General features: G+C 41.9%; 1 protein-coding gene across 1 annotated transcript in view; it reads left to right on the top strand.

Moving 5' to 3' along the window:
- Positions 1-25,736, top strand: part of HCRTR2 (hypocretin receptor 2) — a 193,198-nt gene that overhangs the window by 71,077 nt on the left and 96,385 nt on the right. The window contains exon 2 of the mRNA XM_073589446.1: positions 7,798-7,976. Coding sequence (XP_073445547.1) covers positions 7,798-7,976 — 179 coding nt within the window. The remainder of the gene's footprint in view (positions 1-7,797; positions 7,977-25,736) is intronic.

The raw sequence follows: 25,736 nt of genomic DNA, 5'->3' as shown, positions 1-25,736 counted from the left end.
CCATCCACGTGGGAGAGGAAGAGGGGAAAAATTGGTTGTTGGCTTCCTCAACTTCAGCACCCGTTAGGAGCAGGGCTCTTTTAAAGAGCACAAGGGGTGCACCCAAGAGTTGTGGTGCATGGGCCTTTTTCGACCAAGTAGGAGATGACGTTACAGTAGTCATATGCAAGCTTTGTCGACAAACTGTGCGGAGAGGGAAGAACGTCAGCAACCTTAATACCACCAATATGTTGACGCATGTCAGGAAGAGGCACCCTGTGGAGTGGCAGCATCACACCCAAGATGATTCGCCATCTGCAGCTGGTCCCCCACCTTCCACCTCTTCTGCCACAGTGGCCACCTCTTCCTCCAGCTCGCAAACAGCTGCTCCCGCTTCCTCGCCAGAATGCCAGGGTGCATCTGCAGGCAGTGTTGTACGGCGGCACACTGTCTGTACTTCGTCAGCATCAGCATCCCAATCGCTGGCATCCTCATACTCCCAATCCAGTGTGCAGCCATCTGTCACACAGGTGTGGGGGAAAAGGTGCCCGTACTCGGCAAACCACCCACGAGCACAGGGCATGAATTCTCGCATGGACAAACTGCTTGCAGTGGAAACACTACCATTCTGGCTGGTGAGCAAGCCAGCCTTTATCAATATGTTGGGGTTTGCAATACCACAATAAAGCATTCCCAGCTGCTTCTACTTCAGCAGGCAAGCCATCCCCGCCCTGCAACAGCATGTGGAGCATAAAATTAAGCATGCGCTACAAAATTCAGTTAGTAGCAAGGTCCACCTGATCACCGACGCGTGGACCAGTCAGCATGGCCAGGGACACTACATTTCCATTACTGCCCATTGGGTAAATATAGTTGAGCCTGGAACTGAAGTAGACAGTGCAAGTATGCGGGTCCTGCCAACTCCACAGATTGCAGGAATCTCCTCCGTACAAATTGACTCCTCATCAGACTCGCCTGCACCCAGACGTACCACAACAACCGATTTCAGCACTGCATCGGCCAAACATCAACGGGCCATGTTGAAATTGGTTTATCTGGGTGATGTTAGCCACACCGCCACCGAGCTGTGGAACACGCTCAAGGAGCAGAGTGACATGTGGCTTGCGCTGCTCAACCTCCAGCCAGGTATGGTGGTGTGTGACAACGGCCGAAACCTGGTCGCGGCTCTGGGCCTAGGTTGTCTGACTCGCATTCCCTGCCTTGCCCATGTTCTAAACTTGGTGGTGCAGAGTTCCTTAGGAACTATACTGACCTTGAGGAGCTGCTGCACAGTCAGGTATGAGTGCTCTCATTTGCGGCGTTCAAGCATGGCTGCATCACGCCTTTCAGCCATGCAGCGCAGATTGGGCCTGTCCGAGCACTGCATCATTGTTAACTTCCCCACCAGGTGGAATTCAACTTTGCATATGCTGCGTAGGTTGTGTGAGCAGCAACCTGCAATTATGGAGTTGCAACTGCATCAGGCACAAAATAGGCGACACACATCTCAGCCCTCCCACTTTACAACCACAGAGTGGGCATCCATGAAGTACATATGCACCATTTTGAAGTGCTTCGAGGACTCCACTCTGATGGTGAGCGCCGATGCTGCCCTACTCAGCCTGACTATTCCCCTTATATGCCTTATAGAATCATCACTTAAAGGACTAAGGGATGAGGTTTCTCAGGAGTAGGAGGAGTATGATGAGACACTTGCATCAACCAGGCAATCTTCATCGGCCCGGTTGGTACAAAGCTCTGTGGGTGCCTCAAAAAGGTCCAGGCAGGACACGGCAAGCGAGGAGAATGAGGAGGACTATGAGGATGAGCCAGAGGAGGAAAGTACACAGCGCTCTACTAGTAGTCACCAGATAGAGCGTGGATGGGGTGATGCAGAGCAGCAAGAGCACATTCCTCCAGCTGGTGACATCGATGCATGGCCACTTGGCAGCCTTCAGCACATGAGTGACTTCATGCTGCAGTGTCTGAGAAACGACCCACGCGTGGCTCATATTCTCCACACAAATGACTACTGTTAGCCACCCTCTTAGATCCACATTACTGGGACAGCCTTCAAAGCCTAATTACACCATTGAACCGGGCTTGTAAAATGCAGGAGTACCAAGACCCACTGGTTAATTCACTCATGTACTCTTTTCCACCACATAGCAGTGATGCACGTGCACTAGCAGGCACCTCAGTGCGTCCTGGGCCCAGTGGAATCCATTCAGGAGCCGGTAGCAGAAGCAGTACATCTGCTAATGACAGGTTCAGTATACCCAAACTGTTCCAATGATTTCTGAACCCGCAAACAGTTCTGGCACCATCAGCACACAGTGCAACGCACTAGGAGGAAACATTACCTTGACACGGTGGCACAATACCTCTCCACCCCTGTCAGAGTGCATCTGCGCCCTTCAAGTTTTGGGTCTCCAAGTTGGATACATGGCCTGAGCTTAGCCAGTATGCTTTGGAGGTCCTGGCTTGTCCTGGTGCCAGTGTGATTTCCGAACGCGTCTTTAGTGCAGCTGGCAATGTACTAACAGACCAACGTACCAGACTATCGGCTGCAAATGTGGACCGGTTTACATTCGTAAAAATGATCCAGGCCTGGATTTCTGGTGACTTTAGCTGCCCTGGGCCAGAGTAGACAGGTTACATGCATGGTTGGTAGCAGTATGCATGCTCTGTCATGTGCCTATGTTGCACACAGCGTCTTCTGTTATGCCCATGCTCTGGCCTCTACTACCAACATCTAGTTGGTTCTGTGACTGACTCTTTCTCCTCATACTGTTTTCCATGGGCTCTAGTACCGCCAGCTAGGGCCCATTTCCGTGACTGCTGATTTCACAGCATGCCGTGTTTCTGGGCTCTAGTACCGCCAACTATTGCCCATTTCTGTGACTGCCACTTTCACAGTATGCCGTTGTTCTGGGCTCTAGTACCGCCAGCAAGTACCCATTTCCATGACTGCTGATTTCACAGCATGCTGTGTTTCTGTGCTCTAGTACCGCCAGCTAGTGCTCATTTCCGTGACTGCCACTTTCACAGCATGCTGTGTTTCTGGGCAACAGTACTGCCAGCTGTACCTCATTAGACCAAAGTGGAAAAGAAGGACGACAGATACCAAACACCTATAGGCAAAAGCACAAGAGACAGGATCCAGACACGCCAGCTCTTTCCTGGCAGTGAAGTGCGGACACAGGTGCCTCCTCCGAGGGGTAAACCGAGTTCCAGCATCGCCAGCTGGTTCTCAGGAGTGCCCAAGGGCATGGGTACGTCCTGCTCCAAACCGTGTTTCGACAACGCTCGCTGTTACACGGTTGTGTCCGCCGCACTGTTCCACACCCCTGCCGTACAACATTTCGGCTCAGTTTGCTGTTATCCGTGGTGTTGACAGTGTAGGAGCCCCCTACATGGACTCAGGGACCTGGCGCTCAAGGCTGGTCTCGACAGTGCCAGTAGGCCCTGCTCCTCCCCTGCTGCGACTGCTGAGTAAAGAAGACTGTGTCCGGGTTGCAGGGGCAAATGTGGCTCTTGCACCTTCTGCCGAGAAAACATTACTCTGGTAGAAGACCCAAGACCGGAAGACAGATGCAGAAGACCCAAGACAGGAAGACAGATGCAGAAGACCCAAGACAAGAAGACAGATGGAGATGTCCCCGGACTCCTGTCATTTTGCTCTTGAACTTGCATCTTTGTGGGGGTTTTCTGGGCTTCTTGGCAGTGCTTTTGGCTTATGTCACTACTACATTGTGGTAACCAGGCTACAGTAATGTCAGCTGTTACCCAGTACCTTCTGCTGCTTATCTGGGTTCCAGTAACGTCAGCTGGTTCTCAGAGTCAATGGCTTAGGTCCCTGCTTTGGGGTATCCGAGTTCCTGTAACGTCTGCTAGTCCTTGGCAGTGCATTCTGGCACAGGTACCTCCTGCTTAGTTAATGGGCTCCGGTAACATCAGCTGGTGCCCGTTAGTTCCATTGGCTCTTATGCTGATTTCTGCTGCCTATACGGGTTCCAGACTCACCAGCTGGTTCTCTCAAGTTCCTGTGCCTACTGTTACTTCTGCGTATTTCCTCTGGGTTTGGGACATTCTGCAACCAGCCAATAGCAGAATAACCATAGACGGAGGTTTAGGAAGCAGTAGGAGCAGATGTACATGAACCAAAAGCAGAATATCAATATGCAGAATTACTGAATAACAGCTATATAATCAGCAGAAGAAGACTAAGCATGGTTTAAAGGGAGTTTATCCGTTGCTCCACGTGGTGCTCCTGGAAACTCCCTGCAAAGCAAGGTGAGCTGAATGCGGACACATGTCAGTCAAAGGGCATATTGACACCACCACCGGCAGTTTTAATTTAATAATGTAAAATCCCTAACCCTAACTATCCCTTAACCCTTAACCCTACTAACCCTAAACCTAAGCCCTAACCCCTAACCCTAACCCTACTAATCCTAACCCTAACCCTACTAACCCTAACCCCTAACCCTACTAACCATAACCCCTAACCCTAACCCTACTAACCATAAGCATAACCCTGATCCTAACTAACAATAACCCCTTACCCTTAACCTAACCCTAACCCCTAACCCTTACCCTAACCCTTACCCTACTAACCATAAACCCTAACCCTACCCGAACTAATCCTAACCAAAGAAAAAACACAGCTGTTAAGAAGATGGCGACCAGTTTTTCTGCTACAGCTTTCGCTCTGTGCATTTTTCTAGTGATTTTTTTGCTCCTCTGCCTCTGAAAACTTCTTTCCCCATTATCCTGAGGTGTTTCCCCTCCATTTTATCCATTATGTATCACTATAGTGGTCATTTTGTAATTCCAATTTTTTTTCTCCCATTGACTTGCATTGATATCAGAAATCGGAAATTCCGATATCCGATATTTTCCAATATCGGAAATCGGAATTCCGATACGATATTGGGCAATATCGCTCATCCCTAGTCACACATAACATGGCCAGATAAGGTTGTAAAATGTTAAAATTACATTACCCAGTAAATGCATTTGTCTTGGTTGAAAGCAATGCTAAAGTTGAAAAACGCATCAAAACCGCTATGTGTGAACATAGCCCAAGATGTGGAGGAGCATTTTTGTTTTTGGTTATTTATTTTGCCTTATATACAAGTCTTTACCCTGGAAAGGATGTTCCTTAACTTATTTCTTAGGAAAATCCTTTTTTCGTTTTGTTTTTGTATGTTTTATTGTGAGTCTGTAAAAGTGGCGTAAGACTCTGACAACATTGTTCACAGCTGTGACTTGGGAGTCAGAAATGATTCCAGGGGTCTTCCCCATGCTATTCCCTTGCCATTTGAGCACTATTCCCATCGATTTCTGCAATTTCTAGTCCCTCTAAAGACCCCCAGAGGGGCTGCTGGAAAAATGCTCAAGTTTCCCATAGACTTCATTGTGAAGAGAAAGAAAAAATAGGATGGCACTCACCGTTCATGTGAATCAAATCACTTTATTTCACATACACAAGGCATAGGCACGGGAGCAATGTGCTGGAAGACGGACAACAGCCGTTTCACGCTCAATACGCTTCAACAGGTCCTGTGAGTGCCATCCTATGATGAACGGTGAGTGCCATCCTATTTTTTCTTTCTCTTCACAATGAAATGTTCTGTTTTTTTCAACATGGGATTGAGCACCCGTTCCAAGTGGGATTAAGGTGTTTTTTTATTAATGTGAAAAATATATGTGCAGACATCCAGGGTATTTTTCCACACAACGGTGCCGGATATCTATTTTCCCATAGACTTACATTGGTCTCGTTGCTCGGGTTGAGTACCCGAGCATTTCAATTTGCTCGACCCGAGCAATGAGCACCTGAGCATTTTAGTGCTCGCCCATCACTACTCTCCATTACTAACCTATGCATTTGATGTCAGCTGAGATTACAAAGCTGACATCAATTCCATAAACTATTACCCCTATTGCAACACAACCAGTGCAATTGAGAAGAGCTGAGGCTAAGCATCAGAATTGGGGCATTCGATGCATGCTCCATTTCTGGGGCTGCTGAGGGCTGCTACTTTTAGGCTGGGAGGGGCCAATATTCATGGCACTTCCCAGCCTATTAATATCATCCTGTAGCTGTTTGCCTTGCCATAGATTGTTATCAAAAATAGGGAAGAATTCACATCATTTTTTAGGGTTCCCCCTATATTTAATAGCCAGTTAAGGGAAATCAGACTGCTGTGGGATAACAGTAGGCTAGGTAGCTGCATGGATATTGGCCCTTCCCAGGCTAAAAATACCAACTCACAGCTGTCTGTTTTCCCTCGGCTGGTTTTAAAAATGAATGGGACCACATATCGCTTAGTATTATTTATTTACTGTCAGGCTGGTTCATGTGTTGCAGAGGCCAATCACAGCCATGCCATTACTTGACATAACTGTGATGGAGCTGGAAGTGCCCACAGTCCTAAAGCTTGTTGATTGGCTTTGCTGCAACCTTTCAAAAAGCTTTATTAGACTTCTGGACCCAAACAGGAAACTGGACACACAGTAAGTATTCTGTATTTGGGGTTCGGTACTGGATACTAGATGTCAGGTACGAATTTCAAACTTTCCAGTTCAGGTTTGCTTATCCCTAGTTTTAATCACTAACAGCTAACTATCTTTCACTATGAGTGGTTGTAAATATGAATAACCTAATCTACTATAGTGCTTTACACATTGGGTAAGTGACATAGATAATAAAAAGATTCATATTCATACTACATTTCTAATTGGAGGAATTTCATAGTATTGTTATTATCATACCTACTACATATTTGGATAGGATTATGGTGATAGGAATATCCCTTTAAGCATTTAAGCATAATTAACATAAGGAACAATATAAGGTTCCTGCAGTTGTCCAGTGGAGCACCACAGAAGAAAGAAAAAAGCCAAAGAAACTCAACTCAAATCCAGTGGCCGCATACTAGAAATATGAGGTCCACAAAGCACACCAAGATTGCTCACAAAACCATCTTCAAACAACAGGAGGAATACGGTTGTGGCTGCACAGCACAATATACACTTATACCCCTCAAACAGATGTTTCATCCAGTTCATACAAGTCTATGGTTTCCTTTGATTTCACTAGCTTCACACAACAGTCAATGGCCCTATATCTCTGGAATATTAGGAGTGAACATACTTATCTTCTAATGCACAAAAAGTGAATGCATTTGTGAGAGTGAAAGCATTCTCATATTCTACAGAAAAGACATCAATGCCTGTTGCATTAAACTTTGAAAGGAAACACCATACTTGATTAAGCTAGACAGAACATTTAGTTGAGGAGAACAAGTGTATAATGTGCTTAGCTATGTCTTTCCTTGCTGTGACCTAAAGGAATGGAGAGTATCTCTCATTTTTTTTTTGTTTTTGTTTATACGCTAACAGCAATCAAACATAGTGGTCTACCAAAATACTATGAAGACTTTGCTCACATTGACTCTCTCAACTCTGCATTTAATTGAAGCTATAACGAATCCTATCAAGTTATAATTTTGTCTGCAGTTCTCTTGAGGATTTGATAATTTTGACACCAGCAATACATGCTTTTGCTGTAAAAAAATATAAAATAAAAAAATCCAACAGAAATCTGTAATGCAAATGTAACCAAAGTATTTCCTATTCTTTTACCTATTACCTTTTTCCATTACGGTTAGTATAGCTGCTACTGAACTAAAGAAAGCAGTTATAAAAAATGACAATATATGACTTTATGTAATCTATTGGACTAATCATACAGTATTTATTTACCACTTTTATGTAATTTGCATTAAAATATGAATATATTTTTAGTTTGTGTTGCAGTTTGGAAGAATCATCACATGAGGACTGTCACCAACTATTTTATAGTCAACTTGTCACTTGCAGATGTGCTTGTTACTATCACTTGTCTTCCAGCAACATTGGTAGTTGACATAACCGAAACTTGGTTCTTTGGGAAAACTCTTTGCAAAGTAATTCCTTACTTTCAGGTACAGTCACCTTGTTGTTCTACAATGTGTTTATTTACCATAGCCTTCCACTAAAACATAATAATATATAAAAGGTGTTGAAAAGTACTCGGTACAAATCACCATGTTCAAGCTAGTTAAAGAAATATGATACTCTTGTCATTATGATCAGGAAATAATGCTGCAATAGTTATACTTTTATTCTAGATATGGTTTTATTATACTTAGGAATAAATGGAAAAGTTAATTAATTACAATGCATTCTATAGTAAAGCGTAATACTGCAAAGGAAACAATGCAAATCATGAATATTACATCAGCGTGTTTATTAGTGGGCACCCATGAACAATGTTGTATCCTCACATGCTTCGCCGTTTAAAGGAGAATTTATGACTGTTAGATAACAGTAAGAACGAGAAAGGACAGTTAAGTTCAGCATTATGGTACTTTTATTGTTCATTAGAAAAAAAAATCAATCGAGGGAATTTATGAAGTTTGGCATTCTTTATTCAAGACTTACGATAATAACAAGCATGCTAAAGAAAGATGTGCATAATTTGTCAAGAAGCAAATGCCTTGCAATAAGTCATGTACAACACTTGCAGTTGTGAGCACTAAAATCAAATTTAGACAAGCCATAAAGTTGTGCTATAATTATAAATGGGAAAACCTGAACAGTAAAGTTCAGGGTCCATATGGACCCCGTACATGGACTTCTCCACGAAGCTCATGTTACTGTTCAGATTTGGCACCCCAAATGCTGTTATCTGCATAAAAACACTGTCATATGCATGAAAGTGCAAGAAACACTGGCGGCTTTTATGGACGGTAAGATTATTACCACTGGGCAGAGCGCTGTAGCTCCCATAGTACTGATAACAGTGAGAGCACACGAGCACCTGAGCTATAAATAAATAAATAAAATGGAGTGGGGTCTGTTCCATTTTTAATAACCAGCATGACAAAACTGACAGCTGCGGGCTGCAACCCCCAGCTGTCAGCTTTATCATGGCTAATTATCAAGAATAAAGGTATCCTCATAACTTTTTAAAAAAGTATTTAAATAAATAATTTTAAAAAATGGTGTGGGGTCCCCCCCTACTTTTGACAACCAGCCAAGCTAAAGAAGACAGCTGGGGGCTAATTTCCTCAGGCTGTTAAGGAGCCATGGATTTTGGCCACACCATCCTAAAAATAACAGCCCATAGCCAATCCAAAAAAGGTGCATATATTAGATGCACCAATTCTGGCACTTTGACAGGCTTGTCCAACTTGCCCTGAGGCGGTGGCAAGTGTGGTTAATATTTTAGAGGTTGATGTCAGCTGTTTTATGGCCACTGGCATTAAGTCCAAAAGTTAGTAATGGAGAGGGGTCTATAAGACGTCTGTCCATTACTAATCCCATTGTCAGATTGTAAATAAACACAGAGCCAGAATAAAGTCCTTTATTTGAAATAAAATACACACTGTTTTACTTTTCTAATTAAAAATAACAAAGTTATACTCACCTTATGCCTATTCCATTGAAGCCCTTGTCCCCTGTAAAAAACAGAAAATAATAATCAACAATAATACTCACCTATCGCCCATTCCACTGAAGCCCCCTGGTCTTGTGTAAAAAAATACAAATAAAAAAACATATCCCTCATGTGTCTGACATACTGTCCCACACCATAATCCATTTCTGCGGTACATGGTTTTTAACCTGGATGGTGCCAAGATGCGACCCTTCAGGCTGACAACCATGGGAGAGTGATCTGCTGCAAATGCAGCATCAGTGACTAGCGGTGACATCATCAGGTTACCGCAGGTTACTGAGGCTACCATTCCATCTCACTTCACTGTACACCAGGTCCCTGAACTGTGGTGACTAGAGTTGAGCGATACCGTCCGATACTTCAAAGTATCGTATCGGATGGTATCGGCCGATCTTTAAAAAAAGTATCGGTATCGCCGATTCCGATACCGGAAGTCCCATTCAAGTCTATGGGACTTCCGGTATCGGAATAAGAAAAACCCTTTCCTGCCCTTGTACAGCCTCTCTGGGGTCTGTACGGGCCTTTCGGGGGGCTGTGCCGGCCTGCCAGGGGGTCTGTGCAGGCTCCGGTGGTCTGTGCCGGCCTGCCGGTGGTCTGTGCAGGCTCCGGGGGGCTGTGCCGGCCTGCCGGGGGGCTGTGCCGGCCTGCCGGGGGGCTGTGCCGGCCTGCCGGTGGTCTGTGCAGGCTCCGGGGGTCTGTGCAGGCATCGTCCGATGGGACTACAAGTCCCATCGGGCGATGCCTGCTACCATGACAGTGATTGACACATTAGCCAATGATGGGACAGTAGTAGTCCCATCATCCGGCTAATGTGTTAAATGTAAAAAAAAAAAAAAAAAAAAAAAAATTACATGCTACATACATACAACATGCATACTACATACATGCTACATTCATACTACATACTACATACATGCTACATTCATACTACATGCAACATACATACTACATATATACTACATGCATGCTACATACATACTGCATGCTACATACATACCACATATATACTACATACATACTACATGCATGCTACATGCATGCTACATGCTACATACATAACACATATATACTACATGCATGCTACATACATACTACATGCTACATACTACATATATACTACATGCATGCTACATACTACATGCTACATACATACTACATATATACTACATGCATGCTACATACATACTGCATGCTACATGCATGCTACATACATACTACATACATACTACATGCTACATACATACTACATATATACTACATACATACTACATACATACTACATGCATGCTACATGCATGCTACATACATACCACATACATAACACATATATACTACATGCATGCTACATACATACTACATGCTACATACATACCATATACATACTACATGCATGCTACATACATACTACATGCATGCTACATACATACTACATGCTACATACATACTACATATATACTACATGCATGCTACATACATACTACATGCTACATACATACTACATATATACTACATGCATGCTACATACATACTACATGCTACATACATACTACATATATACTACATGCATGCTACATACATACTGCATGCTACATGCATGCTACATACATACTACATACATACTACATGCTACATACATACCACATATATACTACATACATACAATACATTCATACAATACATACATAGACATACAGTACATATAACATAGAGTAACATACTTACCAATACTTGTCACATTGTTCCCCGAAGCCATTGTCTTTCCGGAATAAATATTAACATAACAAACCACAAAAATACTCACCCACGATCCGAAGCAGTCCACGAGTGTGTCCCACGACGATCTTGGGTAGAGAACTGCAGCATCAGCTGTTGCTGCCATTCTCTACGAGCTGCAGAAATCCAATGACGGAAGGTAGGTATCCTTCCACACTGTATTCCTCCGCCACTTAAAAAAAAAAAAAGTCCCTAGTCTCACTTTATGCCATTGCTGTGTGGGAAATTCCCACGCAGCAATGGCATAAAGTGAGACTAGGGACTTTTTTTTTTTTAAGTGGCGGAGGAATACAGTGCGGAAGGATACCTACCTTCCGTCATTGGATTCCTGCAGCCCGTAGAGAACGGCAGCATCATCTGATGCTGCAGTTCTCTACCCAAGATCGTTGTGGGACACACTCGTGGACTGCTTCGGATCGTGGGTGAGTATTTTTGTGGTTTGTTATGTTAATATTTATTCCGGAAAGACAATGGCTTCGGGGAACAATGTGACAAGTATTGGTAAGTATGTTACTCTATGTTATATGTACTGTATGTCTATGTATGTATTGTATGAATGTATTGTATGTATGTAGTATATATGTGGTATGTATGTAGCATGTAGTATGTATGTAGTATGTATGTAGCATGCATGTAGCATGTAGTATGTATGTAGCATGCATGTAGTATATATGTAGTATGTATGTAGCATGCATGTAGTATATATGTAGCATGTATGTAGTATGTATGTGGTATGTATGTAGCATGTAGTATGTATGTAGCATGCATGTAGTATATATGTAGTATGTATGTAGCATGTAGTATGTATGTAGTATGTATGTGGTATGTATGTAGCATGTAGTATGTATGTAGCATGCATGTAGTATATATGTAGTATGTAGTATGTATGTAGTATGTATGTGGTATGTATGTAGCATGTAGTATGTATGTAGCATGCATGTAGTATATATGTAGTATGTAGTATATATGTAGTATGTAGTATGTATGTAGTATGTATGTGGTATGTATGTAGCATGTAGTATGTATGTAGCATGCATGTAGCATGCATGTAGTATGTATGTAGCATGCATGTAGTATGTATGTAGCATGCATGTAGTATGTATGTAGCATGCAGTATGTATGTAGCATGTATGTAGTATGTATGTAGTATATATGTAGTATGTATGTAGCATGTAGTATGTATGTAGCATGTAGTATGTATGTAGCATGCATGTAGTATGTATGTAGCATGTATGTAGTATGTATGTAGTATATATGTAGTATGTATGTAGCATGTAGTATGTATGTAGCATGCATGTAGTATGTATGTAGTATTTTTTTTTTTTTTTTTTTAACATTTAACACATTAGCCGGATGATGGGACTACTACTGTCCCATCATTGGCTAATGTGTCAATCACTGTCATGGTAGCAGGCATCGCCCGATGGGACTTGTAGTCCCATCGGACGATGCTTGCACAGACCCCCGGACATCAGCACAGCCCCCCGGCAGGCCGGCACAGCTCCCCGGCAGGCCGGTACAGACCCCCACAGGGTGCACAGACCACCGGCAGGCCGGCACAGCCCCCCCGGCAGGCCGGCAGAGACCCCGGGCAGTCCACACAGCCCCCCGGCAGGCCGGCACAGCCCCCTGGCAGGCCGGCAGAGACCCCCGGAAGGCCTGAAATGACGGCGCATCATGATGCGCACACATCGCGCATCATGATGACGTCAGGCCGTCAATCAACTGAACTTCCGATTCCGATGCCGAATTCCGATATTGAAAAAATATCGGAAGTCGGTATCGGAATTCCGATACAGCAAGTATCGGCCGATACCCGATACTTGCGGTATCGGAATGCTCAACACTAGTGGTGACCTTAGCGAGATCACTGGTAGCATTATGAGAACAAGTCTCAATGTGCAGCGGTGACCTCAGCGAGTTCACCGCAGTTCACCTTGTGAAGTGAAATTTCAAGGCTATTTTCTTTACCTATTATAACTGGAAAGTTTGCTGGCATATAAATATATACCTAATTTATAATGTGCAAGGCATGCAGTAAGGGGCTGAGTCCATGGGCTAGGTGAAACTGTCAATGCAGAGGGAGCACAGCAAACATGCTCATCCACAACACCTATCTTCCTGTCCCACTTTACAGTTGGGCAGGAGACATCACTCTTTAAGCCAGAAAAGTGCAAAAAGATGTATATTGAATAGCAGATAATGCTTCTGGTATGTTTTCCAGCACCATCCTCTCTTCATCACGGTCCAGTGTCACTAGCCAAAAGTCTGAACAACATAATCCTCACCTTGATCCTTCTTCCTCTTACTGTGGCGAGTCCCAGGAGACAAGTGATCCTACACTCGGACACTCCAAGGAGCTCTTTACATTTCCATTTATTAATACTGGCCTCTCATCCTGCATTGTTTCAAGAGGAAAATGAGGAGCTTATGTATAGTGATGCCCAAATATTTGAGCAACCATGGTCAGAGGAAGATGATGGTGAAGAATGGCAATTAGTGCCTGAAGAGGTAGATGATGACTTTACTAGTCTAGGAGTCCTACTCCTTAAAAATAGGAAAACATGTTTTCTGAGGCCCTCCTCTATGTGCTTTCCAGCATGTATTGCAGTCCCTCCTTTTAATTTTTGGCAGCCCTTGTACTTAGTGCAGAGGCTTTAACGGTTTCGGAGTCCCACTCCTTAAATTTGTGAAAAAATGTTTTCTGAGGCCCTCACCTACATGTATTCTATGGTGTATTGCAGTTCTTCCTTCTTATTTTGAAAAATATTTGGACATAGTGCATAGGCTTTATGATTATAGGACTCTCACTACCTAATAATTTCAACAGAATGTGTATGAGGCCCTACTTAATGTCTAACACAGTTCATATTGGAGTCCCTCTTTCTTCTAATTTTTGGCAGTTCTTGCATAGTACTCATATATGTTATGAGTTTCAGGGTCCCTCATTCATAAAGTAAATAGGAAAACACACCACATGCCCAGTTAAGGAAGTAAAATGTTAAAATTACATGAGTTAAAATTTAATTACTCATCTGTTACGTGGTCTGTGGTACATTTCAGTATTATATAACAGTCCAAAAATGCATTGAAACATTTTTCTGTATTCAATTACTCATCCATATACTATTACTTGGTCTGTGGTCCATTTCAGTGTTATATAAAAGTCCAAAAAAGAGTTGAAATTTTTTTCTGTGCTCAATTACTCATCATATACTTTTACATGGTCTGTTTTAAATTTCAGCGTCATATACCACTCCCAAATAGTGTTGACACATTTTTCTGGATTAAATTACTAATCCATGTACAATTACATGCTATGTGGTTCATTTCGGTGTTATATAATACTACAAAAAAGCGTTCAACATTTTTTCTGAATTAAATTACTCATCAATCAGCAGGTAACTTTTTTTTAAACTAAAAATAAACTTGGTTTTAAGAGACCTAGCAATAAGAAAATGCATAAGGCGTGTGGCAAGGGACAGGGAAGTGGACGTGCTGATAATGATGCACTCATACTACGAGGACCTGGGGCAGGTTCGACTATGTCTGTTGCTGGAGCACAAGAAACATCCCATCCATCCAGGCCATCCACATAGGTTCCTGTCCCAGTTTGCATAGAGACATGGTACATCATTCTGAAGCCTGAGTAGTGGCAACAAGTGGTTGGATAGATAGCAGATAATGCTTCCAGCATGTTTGGCAGCACCATCCAGTCTTTCAGATGGTTCAGTCTCACCAGCCAACAGTCTAGATTACTATATTATCATATTGACCCTCCTTCCTCCCACCATGTTTAGTCTCAGGAGAATAGTGATCCCACACTAGGACATTTCTTGATTGCGGCCTTTCACCCTACATGTTCCAAGAGGGAAAGGAGGAGATGCAGTTTAGTGAAGCACAAATGTTAGAGTAGCCACAGCCACAAAAAAATTTCTCTGGGGATCGACAATTTCTGTCTAAGGAAGAAGATGATGATTAGACACAGTTGGTAAGTCAGGTTGTTGTTAAGTCACCAAGTCAGGAGGACCATGGTGAGCAGGTGGAAGACAAGGTGGTGGATGATGAAGTCACCTACCCAACCTGGGAATCTGGCAAGCAGAAGGAGGCCAGCAGTGCTGAGAGGGAGGGATCGGTAGAACTGAAACAGTCAGGAAGAGTTAGGTGTTCCTCAGTCTGGGAATTTTTTAAAGAAAGTTCTGACAGAAAGAAAAATGGTCATTTGCAACCAATGCCATGCCAAGATCAGCAGGGACCTGACCACTTTGAGCCTAACCACCACCAGCATGATCAGGCACATGTCAACTAAGCACCCGACTCGGTGGTCCAAACACCTGGGTCCATGATTGGTGCCATCTGGTGACACAACTGCATCGTCCCTTGTGCAGGGTGCTATCCAATCCCTTTCCAATGATACTGACACAGATACCTCACACCCTGAAACTATCCTTGCACATTCTGAGGGGCCATCATAAGGCACTTACAAAAAAATCATCCAACGACAAAATTTAAATGCCTATCCACCACCAGCATGATCAGTCACATGTCATCTAAGCACCCAACTCAATGGACTGGATGCATGGATCCACGATTGGTGCCAGCACTGCCAGCGGGTGACATAACCGCCTCTTCCCCTGTGCTAGGTGCTTCCAAGACCCCAGTCCATGACACTGGTGCAGCAGTCCCCACCCTACACCTGTTCTTGCACATTGGGATGCACCATCATCAGGGATTTCCAAATCCTTGCATAGGCAATGTTGTTCCGCGTTGCGACTAGCATCTTGTCTGAGAGGGGTTTTAGTGCTGCTGGGGGGTAAACAAATAAAGACAGAAACTGCTCACAGGCTCACTCTAGTATCAATAAACAAAGCCTGAATTAGACCCCACTTTTCCACACTACCAGATGACAGCAGCACATAAAGTGTTTTTAATATTCAAGATTTGAATAAGGCCCTCCAGTTATTGCCTTCAAGGGTGTATGGATGACCATTCCTTATACATTTTTCAGGCTTTGCACTTTGTCTAAAGCTTTTATGAGTGAAGGAATATAGGATTACATCAACTACACTTTAGAAATATTTGAATAAGGACCTACATTTGTTGCCTTTCAAAGAATGACAGCATGACTCCATATAATTTGTTCTTGGCTTTGTGTTTTCTGAAAAGTCTATATAAGTGTAGTACAGGAAAGATGCATATCTTTGTACCGTGTTAGCCATGTTAGCAAGCTTTCGAGACTACTCAGGTCTCTTCTTCAGGCTAGACTAATACAAAATCTGAAGAGTCACATATTTATGCACAATACAACACAGAAAAAATGCAATAGATAAGACAAGTGACGTGAAGCAGAACTATCAATATGGGAGAGGGAGAAACATAAATATTGGACCAGTTCATAGATAAGGAGTCTGGATGTTTTATAGTCCTCTGATTGGGGTCTCCTAATGTGTTGTGATGCCTCCACAAGGTCTTGAAATCAAATTTCTTAATTGATGTAAAAAGACATAAATCCATGCGATACATTCATTCCAGCACTGAGAGTGTGAAAGGTCGTCATAAATTTATACTCCCAAACACGTCTCTCTCTCTGAGATGTGAAGTTACCTTTCAATACCAGTAACTTCAGATTTTGTATTAGTCTAGCCTGAAGAAGAGACCTGAGTAGTCTCGAAAGCTTGCAATGTGTTAGCATCTTTTCAGTTAGCCATTAAAAATGTATCAACCACTGAGGACTCTCAATTCTGAATATTTTTCTATAAGTGTAGTAGTACGCTAACTACACTTTCAAAATAATTACGTTCCAATTTTTTCTCTGGATTCAATTAGTGATCCATACAGTTTAAAGTGGTTCTTGTTGCATTACAGTGGTATGTAAATCTCCAAAAAAGCTTTGAAAATGTTTTCTCGATTCAGTTACTCACCCATAGAGTATTACATGCTTTGTGGTGCATTTCTTTTATATAGAACACTCCAAGAAAGCATTAAAAATAGGTCTGGAATCAATTAGTCATAAATGTAGTACATGCTGCTTTTTGTGACATTTTGGTGTTATATAACACTACAAAAAAGCATTTAAAATTTGACTGGATTCAATTAGTCATTCATACAGTATTTGTTGATTTCTGTAAAATTTCAGTGGTACATAAGACTCCAAAAAGTGTTGAAAAAATTGCCTGTATTCAATTAGTCATCAATAAAATATTATGTGCTCTCAGTTACATTTCAGTGGTACATAAGACTTGAAGAAAAAGTTGAAAATTTGTCTATATTCAATTAGTCATCCATAGACTATTGGAGGCTATCTGTTACATTGGTGATACAGAAGTCTCTAAAAAAAAGCATTCAAAACTTTGCCTGTATTCAATTAGTTATCCATAGATTATTAGTTGCCTTCTGTTTCATTTCAGTAGTATGTAAGACTCCAAAAAAGTTTTAAAAAATTTGTCTGGATTCCCTAAGTCATCCATGTAGAATTTGGTGCTCTCTGTGACATTTCAGTGGTATATAAGACTCCAAAATGGTTGAAAATTTGTCTGGATTCAATTATTCATCTATAGAGTGGTACATAACACTTTAAACAAGTTTTAAAAACATTGTTGGTATTCAATTAGTCATCCATATATTGGTTTATGTCTTTATGTGACATTTTTGTGGTATGTAGGGCTCCAAAAAAGTATTTAAAAAGATTATCTCTATTCCACTACTCACTCATAAAGTATTACATGCTTTGTGGTACATTTCATTTCAGTTAGTCATCCAAGTAGTATTTTGTGCTTTCTGTGACAATTTGGTGGTATATAAGTCTCCCAAAAAGCATTTAAAAATGTGTTTAAATTTAATTAGTCATCCATACAGTACTTGGTGTTTTCTGTGACTTTTTGGTAGTATATAAAACTCCAAAAAACAGTGGAAAAACTTGTTCATATTAAACTGTTCATCCATAGAGTATTTTGTGCTCGCTGTCAAATTTTGGTGGTACCTAATACTCCAAAAAAGTGTTTAAAAATTTGTCTTCATTCAATTAGTCATTCATATAATATTTGGTGCTTTCTGTGACATTTCGGTAGTATATAAAACTCGAAAAAAGCATTGAAAAATTTGTCTGGATTCAATTAGTCATCCATTCAGTATTAGGTCCTTTAGTGTTTTGGTGGTATATAAGACTCCAAGAAAGTATTGAACAAGTCGTGGGTATTCAATTAGCATTTCATAGAGTACTAGGTGCTCACTGTTACTTTTCAAAGATACGCAAGACTTCAAAAAGGTGTTGAAAAATTTATCTGCATTCAATTAGTCATCATAGAGTGTTAGGTGCTTTCTGTAATATTTTGGTGGCATATAAACCTCCAACAAAGCATTGAAGATGCTGTAGGTATTCAATTTGTCATCCATAGATCATTAAGTGCTCACTGTTACATTTCAAAGGTGTGTAAAGCCCCCGTTACACACTGCGATATCGCTAGCAATATCGCTGTAAAGTCACCGATTTTGTGACGTTGCAGCGATATTGCTAGCGATATCGCTGCATGTGATACTTACCTCCGACCGGCTCCCCCGCTGGTTATCGCTGATCGCGCGAGAAGCTGCTGGATCATTTCTCGTCAGCCACTTCCTGCGGCGCTTCCTGCTGTGATGACGAGCGACGCGTGGAGCCGGGCGGGAGGACGCAGGATCGCCGTGTCTGACAGGTAAGTAGCGATCCCCGACCACTGCTATGTCGCTGGTGAGATCTGCCTGTGTGGCAGCTCACTAGCGACCACCTAGCGATGCACCAGCAATCCTGACCGCGTCATATCGCTGGTCGGGATCGCTGGTCCATCGACAGGTGTAACAGTACCCTAAGACTTCAAAAAAGAGTTAAAAATTTATCTGGATTCAATTAGTTATCCACAGAACATTAGATGCCCTCTGTTACATTTCATTGCTACATAAGAATCCAAAAAAGAGTTGAAAAATTAGTCTGTATTCAGTAAGTCATCCATATAGTATTTTGTGTTTTCTGTGACAATTTGGCAGTGTATAAGACTCCTAAAAAGCATTTTAAAATGTGTTTAAATTTAATTAGTCATCCAGACAGTATTTGGTGTTTTCCGTGACATTTTGGTAGTATATAAAACTCTAAAAAACAGTAGAAAAATTTGTCTTTATTAAATTAGTCATCCATAAAGTATTTTGTGCTCTCTGTCAAATTTTGGTGGTAACTAAGATGGCAAAAAAGTGTTTAAAAATTGTCTTCATTCAATTAGTCAATCATATAGTATTTGGTGCTTTCTGTGATATTTTGGTGATATATGAGACACAAAAAAAGCATTGAAAAATTTGTTTGGATTCAATTAGCTATCCATATAGTATTGAGTGCTTTCTGCAATGTTTTGGCGGTATATAAGACTCCAGAAAAGCATTGAAAAGTTTGTCTGTATTCAATTAGTCATACATATAGTATTAATAATAATAATATTTATTTCTATATATAGCGTTCACATATTCTGCAGCGCTTTACAGTTTTTGCACACATTATCAGTATTAGGTCCTTTAATGTTTTGATGGTATATACGACTCCTAGAAAGCATTGAAAAAGTTGTCTTTATTCAATTAGTATTTCACAGAACAGAGTACTAAGTGCTCGCTGTTACTTTTCAATGAAGCTTAAGAGTTCAAAAAGGTCTTGAAAAATTTGTCTGCATTCAATTAAGGTACTGTCACGCTTAGCGATGTACCAGCGATCCCGACCAGCGATATAACGCGGTACAACGCTAAGCGGTCGCTAGTGAGCTGCCACACAGGCAGATCTTACCAGCGACATCGCTGGGGACGGGGGTCGCTACTTACCTGTCACATCAGGCGATCCTGCGTCCTCCCGCCCGGCTTCACGCGTCGCTCGTCGTCACAGAAGGAAGCGCCGCAGGAAGCTGATGACGAGAAACAGTCCTGTACGTTCTCGTATGATCAGCGATAAGCAGCGGGGGAGCGGGTTGTAGGTAAGTATCACACACAGCGATATCGCTAGCAATATCGCTATAACGTCACAAGTTATAGCGATATTGCTAGCGATATCGCTTAGTGTGACAGTACCTTTAGTCATCATAGAGCATTAGGTGCTTTCTGTAATATTTTGGTGGTATATAAATCTCCAAGAAAGTGTTGAAAAAGTTATCTGTGTTCAATTAGTCATCCATAGAGAATTAGATGCTCATTGTTACGTTTCAATGGTAAGTAAGACTTCAAAAAACCATTGAAAAATGTGTTTTCATTGAATTAGTCATCACAGAGTATTAGTTGCCTCCTTCCTGTTATATTTTGGTGGTATATAAGACTCCCAAAAACATTGAAAAATTTGTCTGGATTCAATTAGTCACATATACAGTATTAGGTGCTTTCTGTAAAATGTTGGTAGTATATAAGTCTCAAAAAAAGTGTTAAAAAAGTTGTCTGTATTCAACAAGTCATCCACAGAGTATAAGGTACTCTGTTACATTTCGGTGGTACATAACACTCCAAAAAGTCTTGCAAAATTTCTCTAGATTTAATTACTCATCCATACATTATTACGTGATTTGTGTTAAATTTCGGTGGTGCATTACACTAAAAAAGTTTCAAAATTTTATGGATTCAGTTAGTCATTCATAAAGTTTAACATGGTTCTTGTTAACTTACAATGGTATATTACACTGATGAAAACCCTTCAAAAAGTTTTTGTTGATTAATTATTTATTCAAACAGTTTAACATGGTTCTGTTCAGGCACAGACCCAAACACGGACTTCTCCAGGAATAACAGCGAGAGAAACATCAGTGGCTCTGATCGGCAGTAAGATTATTACCAAGGGACAGAGAGCTGCGGTTCCCACACTGTCAGATGACAGTGTGAGCCAGCAGCTGTGACCGATGGTAGAAGTTTACCTCCAGTCACAGGTGTCTGCTAATGAGAGAGTACAACCTACGCCTGCTGTCTCTGTGAGAGCAAGCGCCGCTGATGAAAGTATTCATTAGCTGATGCCTGCGCTATAAATAAATAAATTTTAAAAAAATAATGTGTTGTCTGCTCTATTTTTGATAACCATCATGAAAAAACAGGCAGCTGCGGGCTGCAACCCTCAGCTGTCAGCTTTATCATGGCTGATTATCAAGAATAGAGGGGTCCTCATGCTGTGTTTCAATTATTTAAATAAATAATACAAAAAATGGCATGGAGTGCCACTCATTTTTGACAAAACCAACCAACCAAGCTAAAGCAGACAGCTGGGTCTGGTATTCTCAAACTGGGTAGGAGCCATGGATATTGCCCCAACCAGCCTAAAAATAACAGATACAACGCAAAAACACTTGGAGTATAATCCAAAAAAATATCGCCTCCTGATGAAGTGAGACACGAAACGTGCTTTGGGGTTGCTGGACTTCCACTGGCTTCTTGTAAGATTACTTTGCATACTTATGCCTCTTATACTGATAACCTTTTAATACGTCTCATGAGTCCCTGATTGTTTTTCCATGACCACTGGGTCTTTTCCTTTCACTATGCACTGAATAGTACTTTAAGTTTGCAGACAATGAATATAGTCCCATGCATACAAAATTTCTTTAGTACTTTTGATGTTTACATAGCACTTTAGTTTGCAGACAATGAATGCAGGTTTTTGCCTCTTATACTGACATCCTTTTAGTATGTCTCATGAGTCCCTGACTGTTTTACCATTTGGTCTTTTCCTCTCATTATGCACTAAATAGCACTTTAGTTTGCAGACAATGAATGCAGGTTTTTGCCTCTTATACTGACATCCCTTTAGTTACGTCTCTTGAATCCCTGACTGTTTGACTGTTTTTCCATGACCACTTGGTCTTTTCCTTTCATTATGCACTAAATAGCACTTTAGTTTGCAGACAATAAATGCAGGTTCATGCATATATAATCTGTTTAGTGCTTTTGGTGTTTATATATACATTCTTGTCACTTGGCACATTTATTTATTAAATTCACTTCATTCATATATGGGTCTCTTGTTACATTCAGGCATGACTAATCTGTGTTAATTTATGCACTTTATTTCTTGCAAGTCTTGGTTATATTTGTATTTATGCCTTTATGGTATTTACTTAATTTTTCCTATCTAATTATGGGCTTTGCGCATTATTTTCAGATACTTTGCTAGTGTTCAGTCCTTCTGTGTGCATTAGAAACCTCTGGTTTATTACTCATTTTGATGTTTTTTTCAATAAAAAATATTTTTTGGGATTATACTCCAAGTGTTTTTGCGTTGTATTTGCTAATTTTGGGTTCTCTGTCCAAATTTATTTTGTTTGTGGCCTATTTGTGTATATTAAGAATAACAGCCCTCAGCAACCCCCAGAAAAGCTACATCTATTAAATGCACCAATTCTGGCAATTTGCAAGGCTCTTCCCACTTGCCCTGTTGCAGTGGAAAGTGGGGTAATATTTGTGGGGTTGATGTCACCTTTGTACTGTCAGGTGACATTACGCTCAGAGGTTAGTAGTGGAGAAGCATCTATAAGACGCCTATCTGTTGTGAGTTCATTTTTCCCTTCACCATTGAGGTCTGATGAACTCCCTCCTCTGGTGAAGGAAGGTAGTGAGACTGATTACTAAACACCTGGCAGCTAGATGATAACTGGGTGGCTGGAATTGAGGACTGGATATAAGGCTGCCGACGCCCTTCTTCCTGGCTGGTGATTTTCCTGCTGGATTCTTGGAGACCAGTCTGATTCCTGCGTCTCAAAGCTAAGTATTTCTGCTCTGCTTTGTACTCTTCAGTTTTGTTTTTGTTTTGCCTTGTTTTTTGGGAGTTCTGCCATCCCCGGCCGGGGGTGAGCTGAATTCCATTTTTGTCTCTGATCTGTTGATCTTTTGCTCTGTTTTCAGAATATACCTGAGTGCTGATATAGTCTTTTGAAGCCTAGCGACTTCAGGGCCTGTTTTTCCTATCAGTAGGTTGGCTCATTTTGATAGGGTTTTTGCGGATGGCAGACAGCAGCTTTCCTATCCTGTCCTATGTAGTTAGCTTGGGCCCCATCATTTGCTCAACCTATCTTTCTATCTGTGTTAGTGTTTTCATCTTGCTTCACCGTCATTATATGTTGGGGGCTGCCTATTGCTTTGGGGTCTGCTCTGGGGCAGTTTAGTTTTTCCCCTTTCTGTCTTTAGGCTATGTAGCTCTCCGGCTGTGATTGAGGGGTCTAGGGCACCGTAGGGACCCCCCACGGCTACTGCTAGTTGTTGTGGATAGGTTCAGGGGTGTGCAATCCGATAGCTGCCAACCTCTCTGGTTTTTCTGGACTTAGCTGGTATTTTGTTTTTTCCTCCTTCGGTGACTCATCATAACACCTATCCATTACTTACCCCATAGTCATATTGTAACTAAAAAACAGCCAGAATAAAGTCATTTATTTGAAGTTAAAATTCACACCTTGTTTACAAATTTATTTAAAAATAAATGTATACTCCCATTACGCCCATTCAATTGAAGCCCCTGTCACCTGTAAAAAGCAGAAATAATAAACAACAAAAATACTCACCTTATGCCCATTCCAATGAAGCCATTGTCCCTTGTAAACATAGAAAATTAGTTAACAATCATATCCCTCACCTGTCCAAAGTGAATTTCTCCCACGCCGTAATCCATGTCTGTGATATGTGGCTTACAAACTGGATGGTGCCCTGATGCAACATTCCAGGCTGAAAACCATGAGAATGAGTTGCTGCGAGCATAACCTCAGTGGCTAGTGCTAATGACATAGAGGTTACAGCAGGTCACTGAGGCTGCATTTCCATACTTCACTGCAAACCAGCACAATGAACTGTGGTGACCTCAATGAGATGACTGTAAGCACCGTGCTCTTGGTGATCTCCTTGAGTTTACCAAAGTTCTTTGGGGCACTGACAATGAAGTGTGGGAGCACAGCTTCAATGACTGATGGTGAATTCTATATGGCTAGCTCCGACACAAGCTTTTTCCCATCTCTCTTACGTGGATGGGCTGAGGAGTTGAATAAGGAGGAAGACATGCAGGAGGAGATCGAGAGTCATCATCATGGTGGAGACAGGGAAGTGTTGACTGTAGGGAGCTTGACACATATGGCCGACTTTATGTACCGCTGCCTTTCCCATGACCCTTGAGTTACATTAATCTTGAACAAAAAAGAGTGCTGCTTATTCACCCTGCTAGAACCGTGCTACAAGGAGAGCCTTGCATCTTTCCTTCTTGAGGCAGAGTGGTCTTCTAAAATGGTGCTATAAAAACGATTATTCCCATCAGACAACGCTAGTGGCAGGGGCAAACTTCCTTGTCCAACAAAGGAGGAGAGGCGAGGGAGAAACACACCAGGTACAGCAGAGTCAGGGCTACACTGTCAAAGGCCTGCGGCCAATTTTATGACTCACTCCCAGCATCTAGGGCCTGATGATTGGGTATTTTTGACAAGGAGGGAAAAGTTTTTAAAGATTGTTAAGCATTACCTGCATACTTCTTAGTTCCTCTGTGACATTCATCTATTGGTTTTCCAAGCTGAACACTTGGCATGTGCTGTTCCTCTATGCCTTGGAGGTGTTGTTCTGCCCTGCTGTTAGTGTCTTGCCTGAGGGGGTTTTCAGTGCCGCCGGGGGTTAAAACAGACAGGCTTAATCTGATAAAATTGAACAAAGCTTGGATTAGCCCCAACTTTTACATACTAGAACAGATATCAACAGCACATAAAATATTTTTAATCTTCAAAATTTGAATGAGGCCCACCAGTTGTTGCTCTCAATGGTCTATGGATGACTGGATGATCCTAATTATAATTGTTTTCTGTCTTTGCAAATTGTGAAAAGTCTTTATCATTGTAGTAGTACATCAACTACATGTCAAGAACACCGCTCTGCACTTGCTCACTGAGCCAGTGCGCGTGTCCTGAGTAAGACAAACTGTGCTCTAAGATACCTGTGGAGTGGGCAGCAGCAGAGAAGGTGGGTGCTTCAGACCAGCAGGACCAGAAGCACGTGACTGCTGGGGGCATGGCCTAAACTCCAGAGAGCTAGGAGCTGCAGGAAAACTCTTAGAATGGTAACTGTGGGACAAAGTTACCAAGGGGCATAGACAGGGACATAAACAGATCATGCCGGGGTCAAAGCGCGAGATAGCACGGCAATACCAAAGGATTAGACAGAACGGATAGTCAGGACATAGCCAAGAAGTCAGAAACAAGAGAAACAGATATACAGTACAGAATCAACAGGCAAACTCACAACAGGGGACAGAACTGGGTCAGAACCATATAAGCAAGCTAGAAGACAACCAACAGGCACAGTCACACAGGGGTCAACACACTCGGCCAAAGGCAAAAGTATAACTGACAGGGATCGGAGTTTCCCAGGGCTATAAGAAGCTCTCCCTGAATGAAACAGAGGCCACAATAATTAAAGCCTGCACTGGGCTCAAGACATTAACCCCTGATGTGCAGGTCAAAACCTGCACTGGGAT

Source organism: Dendrobates tinctorius, unplaced genomic scaffold (genome assembly GCF_039654945.1).
Source record: "Dendrobates tinctorius isolate UK_male_01 unplaced genomic scaffold, ASM3965494v1 ptg000107l, whole genome shotgun sequence".
In the NCBI taxonomy this organism is placed as follows: domain Eukaryota; kingdom Metazoa; phylum Chordata; class Amphibia; order Anura; family Dendrobatidae; genus Dendrobates; species Dendrobates tinctorius.
This window is presented reverse-complemented; position numbering and strand designations above follow the sequence as displayed.